The 10613-nt window shown below is 43.5% G+C and overlaps 1 protein-coding gene across 1 annotated transcript in view; it reads right to left on the reverse strand.

Moving 5' to 3' along the window:
• Positions 1-645: 645 nt before the first annotated feature.
• T265_11899 (hypothetical protein) overlaps positions 646-10613 on the reverse strand; it is a gene marked incomplete at both ends in the record, with an annotated part of 25482 nt that continues 15514 nt past the window's right edge. Inside the window, 4 exons of the mRNA XM_009178718.1 lie at positions 646-914; positions 4428-4583; positions 9624-9676; positions 10141-10196. Of these exons, the coding sequence (XP_009176982.1) occupies positions 735-914; positions 4428-4583; positions 9624-9676; positions 10141-10196 (445 nt within the window). The remainder of the gene's footprint in view (positions 915-4427; positions 4584-9623; positions 9677-10140; positions 10197-10613) is intronic.

Below are 10613 nucleotides of genomic sequence, written 5' to 3' on the forward strand. Positions count from 1 at the left end.
TGAACCTTTCGGCCAATAAATGCACGCTTTAAACACTGCACCATTTCGAGTATGTCATTACGACTGTATCCGAGTTCTTCATGGATGTATTGACGATAGCTTCAATATTTTCTTGTATAAACGACGGAGTCAGCCTTTCTTGATGCAGAACCAGCACCATTTTATGGTGCTGTCTAGTAAACAAAGGCATTCAGAAAATGTTCATTTTCATCTCCGCTCATTACAGCCCACACCCCTGGGCATTAAAACGCACAGTGTACTTAATTTCGGACCCATCAGGAAAACAGTATCGGACAGGGTTCTTCGTTGCCCTTTTCAGCAACCATGATCACGAGTGATATGTTCGAACCGCCTGCTACCTCAGGAGTCCAGCTGCTTCCAACTAAAGTCCTCGCGCGCAAGCGATGTCACGCTGCGTGGTTCGTATCTATTCCATATATAATTCTCGGAGCAGCATGACCACCAGGAATAATTATTAAATTTACGAATGTTGTTAGCCGTCACTTCTGCCACCGGTTTCGCGAATGAAGTAGGTGAAAGGACAGAGAAATAGCGAGTAGGTTAATTTGAGCGTAACAAGACCAGTAGGTCACGAAACCAAACCGTTTAAAAAATTGAAACTCATGTTTATTTCAAATACAACATGCTCCACAAAACCCGAACACAGAAAGCAGATGAACATAGAAGAAGAGCGATCACAGACAGTGGTCTGCCAGATGACACCGCACCGTCAGTCAATTTTGTTTCAGCAACGTATTCGTTCTGACGTAGTGCACACCGATACATATCAAAGATGCAGCCGCGATCACGTAACTGTATGTTGGTCCAGCAACTCCAAACACCAGGGAAAACAAAAATGGTCCAACTGCACGTGCCAACGCATTCAGAGAACGGAAAACACCCAAGACTTGACCCTGCGAGTAGAAAAGGTCGATTGAGGAATCAGATGCGAGTTTGAGCGTGAAATTCCAACTGTTGCGTAAACATCTCACTGAATTACTTTTGGAATACGTTAACCTCCAATGAGATGCCACTCACCTCGAGAGTGTACTACAGCCAGTCTACTGTGATTTACACCGAGCAGAGGCCAAATACCTTTTATCATCGGACGATCTCAATTGATGGGTATTACAATTGTTTAAGCGGTGTTTTGCCGAACAGGCCTTAAAAGCAACAACCTTGATAACGCCAAGTAGACCAAAGATTCAGTGGTATCTCATGAAGTAATTCGCTAATGAATGTATTTCACCAACATTCTACAGCTCGGCAAATGGTTGATGGGAGCTCACGGACTAAGTCTACATGACGATCCTCGAGAATAGCAAAGCTATTAGTGGGTTGTCGTAGTTTTCATCGACCTTATGAAGATATGCAGCGATATCGCGAATACCGTACCAACTAAAACATGAGGCAGCTCCTGTGCAACACAGTCGAAGAGTATTATGAACACGATATCAAGCAGGGAACCATTTGAGTCTCCCGATAAAATCAACCCAGCTTGCAAGTGAGGGTACTTCGCCTGTTACGTACAGTTCGGTGATGCACTTGCACTTTTATTCGCATGGTACTCGTCAAGAGGTAAGGAAAACCGTCAATGTTACGGGACGTGACCTACGAGAATGTCAGTCGAGCATGCTCCCCATTCACACTAAAGTGTGTAGCGATCTCACACAAGGGAATCATTTTGTACCAGACGTGTACACATGCGTCTCAAATGTCTCGCATGGGTGCATGAACCTCAAAAATGGTCGGACGTATTTGAGCTTACTCGATACAGGGTAAAAGCTGCATCATTCGGAGGCTTGTTTTTTATCTCAAACTAGAGTGGGACCTCACAAACATGAGTTGACGGACGAATGTCTCCAGCAGTTCTTGAAGTCGATATAAACGCAAGTGATAAGATTCCAAGTTCTTATAGTCTAAAACATAGGCACAAAGAACTATTCCTGGATTGCTTGGAGTATGGGTATCGAACTACGATGCCTCACCAAGTCCGTTGCTACCTCATCTCTCGCCTACAAAACTTACAACCCAGAAGATAGAACATTGCCGATTTAGAAGGTGAAATCCTCTGAGATGAACTGTACAAAGGTAGTCATGAATGGTGCATTATAGTGAGCAATATGAATCGACGATCAGGTTGTGTAAAAGACGAACTGAACGGAAGACAGACCTGCACGTAATTAAATAAATTGCGGAAGGGATGGGTTGGTAATAAAATCAGCCTTTCTAATGACTGGGAAATCCATCATTACCGAATTGCCTCGAGCAAATAATTGCTTCAAAGGACCCTTTAGTAGAGCATCACTTCGCAACCGACAATACACTAGTAGAAACCCCGTGTTATGGCTAAAAATCTCCATAACAGCCGATGCTGTGTTGTATGGATTGTCTCACTATCCCAAGTGTTCATGCGTGAGGTCCTTCCACAGAGAAGAACTGGATACAAAAACCGAGGATATTTTAACTCCCTGTCACACCGTTTTACGTGTAAAAACTTAGTACGTATGCAAATTTGATAATGAGGTTTGTCATATGAGTTCATGGTCTACTCACATACCCTCATTCGCTATTACGCCCGATGGACTTCTACAGCACCCCTCGTTGTCAGTTCTTTTCCCCGATGTTCGTCTCCCTCAACTAAACCAGCTTTCTTTCACCACACAAACCGCATTCACTACGTTGTTTGGTTGAGAAAGTAGACAAGCCTTAGCAAAAGCACTTGATTTATTTATCATTTACTTGCATTAATTTCTCTCGAATTCAGTCGTTACCGTTTTGGTTCTGCACAGCGACAGTGATTTGCATTATCACCCAATATGGGGGGTCTAAAACGCTTGAACAATGACGACAGTATAATCAACTTAAACACCCATCGGATAGTGGACATTCAAGCATATGATAAAGGCCATTTTGTTAAAATTATTTTAACGATGAAAGCCTTGAGAATGATTGCAGGTGTCCTGAGAGTCGCGTGAATTGGATTACATTAAATTAAACTCAGGCTTACTGGAAACAGCATATTGTTCTCATAAACAAAACAAAGACAAATGATGCTTGCGGATGGCCGTAAAACTTATCAACTACAAATCATTTCCTGATCGCTGAAAACGTCCTAAGTGGAAGAAGGTAGTGCAATAAATGTGTAATAGTACGGATGTAGAATACGGACCGAGGCTTCGATACTTTACTTCGTCACCGTCGCTGTTCTGAAAATCAAGGAGGTTCTGTAGGGGCTGAAATTCATTTTGACTGTATCTTCAGCCTGACACAGGGAGCCATATCGAAAAGCTAGGGCTAGTAAAGTGCGGATAACGAATGGCTGTATTGTTGATTGGGCTCGGGTGGCGGACCTCGGGCCCTCATCTAAGTTTCTACTTAGGATGAGATAAAGCCAATCAAAGCGATATCCCAACAGTTCAGCTCGGGAGAATGTGCTAATTTCCAGTCTAATGCAATCTCGTCAACTTTTAAGCCAGCACACAAGACCTGTTCAGGCTGCTCATTCGACAGCGATCTGAATGGTTCTGCCGAGTAACTTCATAGAGAATAATAGTCAGACGGCCATATCACGTCCGAGAAGGCAGTTTTTTTAATGTCTGCTTATGTCACCTAGGGACCATGTTAATCAACACAACAAACATGTTCAGTGGCCACTTTGCGAAGCTGTTTTATTTCAACGCCAATGAATCCCAAGGGCAGGCCCCTGCTGCTTTGTTTTACCGTGCAATAGAGTACATCGGTCGAGCAGTAAGATGTTTATCTTAAAGGGTCTGCAAAGATTATCTCAGATGGTCCAGTGAGAGCACTGTAGCAGCTGTCTACATGGAAACCATCATGTAAATGTGAATAACACTAGAAAGCATTTATAATTCCTTGCTCAACCAGCCAGTTTGTTGTAGAACTAACAGTAGCGACGAGAGTAACGTAACCAGATTGTATTTAAGTCCACTCCTTTCACCCGACTCGAGTATTCACTAAGGGATACAATATCTGGACCTGGATATGATCACTGGCACAACTGTCCAGTTCACCCAGAAATTGTCCTTGCGTTTGTCCCTCAAAAGTTGAAAAATCCGAAACTGATCAGTCACGTGCAATCGGATTTACCTTGGGTGAAAGTTACGAAAACGCTCGTCTAACTGATATGGTGCTAATGAAGTTCACAGTTTAGTTAATAGCAAAAGTCATCTGAGCGTTTTACCACAACTCGTGAAAGGGTGGATCTGTTCTGTGTACCTCATGTCCAAGTACCGGAGGATAACCAACTTCCAATAAGGTGGAAAAAGGCGGTGTGCGATTTGAAAGAATTACACAACATGAACAGGATACTCATTAATCTGCTCTCATCCACGATAACCAAAAGTAATTTCAAACAGATCGGCGAACAGCAGAATGAAAGGGCAACCATTCCAACACAGACATACCTGTCGTTCCGGGCCTGTCTGTAATGACACCATTCCATTGAATGTGGGCATGAATGAAGCGGACGAAAATCCCCAGAATGCCAGCCCAATATAGAATACCCACCACAGCTGTGCAGTTCCAATAATCAATGCTGCCAGCGCAAGTACAAAAATTGCCTGAAAGTAAGTTGGAAATATCATGTAGACTGGATGAGGTGTAAGAGTACATTCGTTGAGAAGTGATACGGGCAAGTATTCGATGGTTTATCGGTACAAGGCGATGGCTCTGTTAAATACAAATAAGACAGAGCTCGTCTACGACTGGATTACCAGAGGGCGCGGAGATTAGAGACGGTGGATGGACCGTTCGGTGGACTAGAAAAATGCAAGTTGCTACCGAAGGACAGAATATTCATTCGGTTTTTTCAAAAGTAGTTAATGGCTGGCCAAAAGCAAGGCTAGTAACGCCCTGGATACACCAACCAACAAGACCAGCGATTGTTCCATGTATGATACCCCTCCAAAAAGATGCCAAAAACAGGCAAGTAGTATGGGGCGATCGTAGTTACCGAGAAGAGCAACAGATGTTTGGCAAATGTTATGCACGCAATTCTACCAGCAGAATGGACTTTTGTGGCATCATCCTTCATTGTTTCACTTTATTCGAGTACTTGAACACAAAGCAAATGTGATTCGATGCGACCATCCATATGAATGTGTGAATTTAGCATCATTTCCTTTCCAAGGAAAGTTTATTGCAGAAGAAATGTGGATCACCAGTAGGTAATGGATGACCTGATCGAGGTGATGTACCCTTCTCACCCAGTGAGCGGTACTTCCCACGAACGAACACTCACATGATGTACACCGACTCCATCACATCAAATATTCCGCCGAATAGACTCCTAGGATACCCCTGCTAACAGAAAGCACGGCGAAACAGCTGTTTTGCCGTGACCTAAGTCATGTTAGACTAACACTTTTATCAGCGGTGGCTTTCGTAACAACGAGCTTTTATATTACGTTACCGAAACTATTCCTTAGAGGGTTCATAGTTGAAGTTTCTCCTGAAGCGACTAAGGCGCTACAACACAGACCCAACAACAGATGTGCCTGAATCCCTGCAGAAATTTGCTGGCTGAACTTGAAAACGCCCAGTCTCTATGAAATTGAAAATTAAAACCCCAGCGGCACAGCCACCGCAAGTCGGAGCGCATATGTTGGTTTGGTATGCCGTCCATATAATCTCCGTACTTCGTCGGTTGATGAACGACAAAGTTTGCATTGCTGTACGTGACGATGACACCAGAGAATCATCATGGCATCGAGTGCAGTTCTATAACGATGGCTCAAGGTTTCATCTAACGACCTACAGAAATTCGTGATGCTGCTCCTTATCCCCAGAGGAAAGATTTTTTCATAGACGTAGCGATGACAAACTACATACACAAAGTTAAAACCAATGACAAATGACCAACCTCCAGAATTCTGTTTAAAATTGAAGGATTGAATCATTTCGCTAGACCGTGACACTAGATTTTGCTTCATTACGGAACAGCACAGTGATAGTTTTCTTCCTTAATTTTTTTTCATTTCGTCGATGCTTAGAATGAACATTATCATTGGGCGAGTCGCTTTGTCCAAAAAAGAACAACTGAATCGTTATGGACAATCGCATATTCCTATCGTGCTTTTTTTTAATGTTTCCGCACTGTTCTGTTAGCAAAATGAATGGGGAACTAAGCTGTCTTCAGTCATCCTGCAATTGTTTAGAAAGTGTTGCACCCTTGATCGGTAACCAAACAGGAGATAGTTTAACTGGTTGTGTTACCCAGATAGGATAGTGTTATGGGTGACAAAAAACAGAGGACCAGAATGACAGATACAGCGGGAAACAGCTTGAGGCAATCAGTGAGGGGATACGTTGCCTCAACCTTCCCGACAGCACTTTGTCACCAAGACACCTCACAAGTAGTCACACATGAGGATGGTTTCGAAGTCACACGTGTCACGTTAGTAGTACTTTGCTTGTATGCGCTGTCATTTAACCAGTATGCACCCACAGAATCACAAAAATGAAAATGAAGATAAAAGGTGTAGCAGAGAAAACAAGTTCAGAGTGACTGAAGTTAGGGGTGAATGTCTTCGTATGGCTTTACTTTTCGGAGTGCGGATGAACACCAAGTCCACGTATTTCCCGGGGCAATTGATGATAAGAAGAAGATGGTATCCGAATATCCACCGGTAACCAGTTCGTTCCGTTAGGGCAACATCTGACTAGTATCAATCGACCGAGGGAGCCTACTCAGATCATAATGAGTAGGCGAACATTTAAACACGAACTGACTGTTCCTATTCCGGATGTCTCTCAAATCAGGACTTACGAGGACAGCAATTAAACATAAGAAAGCCACATAACATGTTCACAGCTGTTTTACCTTATTTATACACCGAATGCAAATTTCACTACCAAAGCCTCTCGCTTTTACTGTGTTTTCCAGATTCTGGCAGTACGATTTCCTAGTGGTGAAATTCTGCTGCAACTGGGTGAGCCTGGGGCTCTTCATTCAACCTCTAGTGCGCATGGCATTAGAAATTCCAATGAAAGCCACTTCGTCTCTATCACGTTTCAACCCTCTTTGCTACCATTGTGACCTGATGCGTCCATTGCTTTCGCTACTACCTTTCATTTCCTCTCTGACCTCTGCAGCGTCATACGCACAATTAAGCCTACTTATCCTGAATATCAGGGAATGAGTAATCTTTCACTTAGTCCACTGGGCTAATTCACCCATGGCCCCGTCCAATATTAGACTTCTCGGTCACCCAACTGCCTCTTACGCTTTCATTGATTTGTTCTTCAGTTGCCCCAGCTATAAAAGTAATTGTCAACTTCTGCCTAGCAAAATTTCACCTGTGTAACGGAATCGTAGGGTACTAGATCTTCCGCATCCTGTATCAGCTAAACAGATAGTTGTGCCGAAAAATGCAATAACGATCAGAGTTTGAACTGAAGGCGACAAAAGTCTCTGTATTATATAACTGTGTGAAACTTCATGTAATATGATGGTCCCCTCCGATGTAGTCCCAAACGATAGGGACCTCAACCCTAAAAGGACCCCTGTCCTGGTTCGGCGAAATTTACCAGTAGATCTCCTGAAAGGAACTAAGGAACTTCGGAAATCTTAGTCTTAATGCCGCCAAAATCGGGACTAAACTCTCCAGAAATCGGCAAGTGCGAATACTGTTTGCAAAGAGAATTGATTTGCATTCAGATAGGGCACATTCAAAATCAAAGTGTTACCTCCTCTGGCGACTTCAGGAGCATATTTCGAACACTGCTATGCAAGCATGACAGCTGAGCTACTGGAGCCAACAACATTCTCCTCAACAGAAACTCGGTTGCGTGGCTTTCGAGTCCAGGTCTCTTGACAACCCTCGCGAGAAATAAGATATTTCTGTTCCACAATGCAGCGATAAAGATCGCTCCCATCGGTCGAAAAGACGTCCCAGGATAATTCCGAGTTAATGAGAAGCCATAAGTGGGCACTGACGTAAAGACTACAGTATTGTCAAAAATTACTCAACTTAGGTAGCACACTTTTTCACTTGTCGTATCATTAAGGAAAAAGCGAGTGAATTACTCGCAATTGACAACGCAAACGTGGAAAAACACCAAGATGACGACAGGTTAGTCGGGATTCGTCCGGTGTGGAACACCGACATACACAACAACGTGGAGGAAATTAATGCTGCCCATTGGTGGATTGTATCCCATCAGAGAAATATGACATTTGGTCATACTAGCTTTGGTTTCTCAGGGAGGTAAACGACAATCTTTACATAGCAAATCTGAGAATGACCAACCATACAGACCATAGGAAGGTGACGCAGTGGAAAGTCACATGGTAACCGCTTCAAGTAACGTGATTCCGGAAGAGATTGGGCATTTAGATACCTCGATACATATAATGTTTATTGTCTATTCTACGATAATTACATTTGAAATGGGATCAAACAGATACGCAACAATACGAAATTCGCAAAGGGTTTCATTCAGTTATTGCATAAAACATCACCATCATCATCGTTGCCAGCTGTAATAACCGCGTACTTGTCGTACAGTGGTTGTAGCTGCCACTGTTCCGTTCACCGATAATTCGGGGTGGGATAGATAGATGACCATTGGAGGCGGGAGCTGATAAATTAGTGCGTAAATACAGCACTGTAGGTGGACTGTTATGTTGGGGGATTGGGAAGGGAGCTATGCATTGAAGGCAATAGCTTGGATGCATGAGCACCATTGAGGGCGCGACTGGGCCATGTCTGACAATGTCTCTAGCCATTGATGTGGCCCGTCTCGGGGTCCCCATCCTGGAAGACGACAGTGACCAACGCAGCTGAGTTTGCTGGTATCGGCTTTTCTACTTCGCTGCCAGGTCATTGTTTGACCGCCCCTGGCTCTCTTCCACCCTTCACGTGGTTGTGCATAGAACGGGATTCATTAATCACTTCCTCCCTAAGGACGGACTATTCAAGAAGGATCTGACCAGACCCTAGAGGTCATCCCCATTGAGAGAGACCACTGTGTGCAGATGGTAGTCAGATGTCAGGGCAACTACGCAAAAAGGGCACAACGTGCCCATAACAGTGATTCCTCATGTGCAAATTTTCATGGCCCGACGGATCATTCTCAGAACAGGATCTTTACCACGTTTCCAGTTCTCACTTCAGAGACTTTCCGTTGGCAGCAAACCTTCAGAGTTCATTCGCATAGTATCAGTAGAAATACAAGAATACGTACAATAAAAACCAATTTTAATGGTTCGAGTGTCTCTGTGAAACAAATGCCAACTTATTGCAACCAGGTAAGCAAATGAAAAATCCCCAAAATTGGAAGCTGTCCAAGATGCATTCGATTGAAACTAGATATCTTTTTGGATTCTGTCCGAACACGTACTACAACCAGCCGGATAATGACAAGACACTATGTATACTTATCATTAATTACTATTGATCTAACAGAATGCTTAGGTTGTGTTGGCCTAGGTTCATTAGCATTCAAAACGTTGCGTCCTACGTGCGCTGGAGAGGGCCACGTGTACATAGTGAAGTGTTCGTAGCCACATTAAAAACAACTGACAGTGGTGGTTGAGAATGCGAACACAGCGAGCGTTAAATGAACGGGCAGCGTACGGCACAACATCCGAAACTTACCAGGCTACTGACTTTTGCTTCATTCCCGTGTCGGAATCGGTGAACCAAGCCTCCTGGGATTAAAAGAAGAATGGAATTTTCAGTTATCATCATCACCATCATCATGAGACAGCAACATCAGTGTTCACACTGACGCGTCGATACTTACAATCAAAGTTTATTCAACTAGAGCCTTAAAGTGAAAAGGAAAGAGCGGGCGAGACAGAGAGAGATCTATATCAAACATTCTGAGGTGCTCACACCCTTGATCCGAAAAGAAACTGACAACATGAACGCCACCGACATCGATTAACATTCTCGTAATGCTTCAGCAAGCAAGCGTCGATACTTACAATCAAAGTTTATTCAACTAGAGCCTTAAAGTGAAAAGGAAAGAGCGGGCGAGACAGAGAGAGATCTATATCAAACATTCTGAGGTGCTCACACCCTTGATCCGAAAAGAAACTGACAACATGAACGCCACCGACATCGATTAACATTCTCGTAATGCTTCAGCAAGCAAAATCCCTCGACCTACCTTGGACGATGAGCATCACAATTCCGAGAAACAGAAAGATGTGTCCTTGATCTCGGCTAGAAATAAGAAATACAGGAAAACTATGAGGCACTGAAACCTGCATGATGTAACGGACGGAAATGACAGATTTAGTCAATGAACAGCGAGACTTAAGTGAAGCCCAGCTAAATATCTCGCTTATGATATTCGTCAACTGAATGTACAGCATGAAGACCGATTCAAATTTCCGTTGGTATGATATTCGAGATATCACATATGCGTACTTCGCGGATTTTGTGCAAATTACGGAGGCTTGGGGACTACATCTACCTGATAAGCCCCATGAAAGACTGAACAAGCCTTGGGCTATCGAAGAGTTTTCAGTAAGCACATGAGTAGTTTTCCAGCAATTGGCCTAAAAACCAGCCATCATTATCACCATCGACAGCATGACGTCAGTGTTCAACACCGATGCTTCACTGCCGTACAACCAT

This window comes from Opisthorchis viverrini (genome assembly GCF_000715545.1).
Source record: "Opisthorchis viverrini unplaced genomic scaffold opera_v5_632, whole genome shotgun sequence".
Classification (NCBI taxonomy): domain Eukaryota; kingdom Metazoa; phylum Platyhelminthes; class Trematoda; order Opisthorchiida; family Opisthorchiidae; genus Opisthorchis; species Opisthorchis viverrini.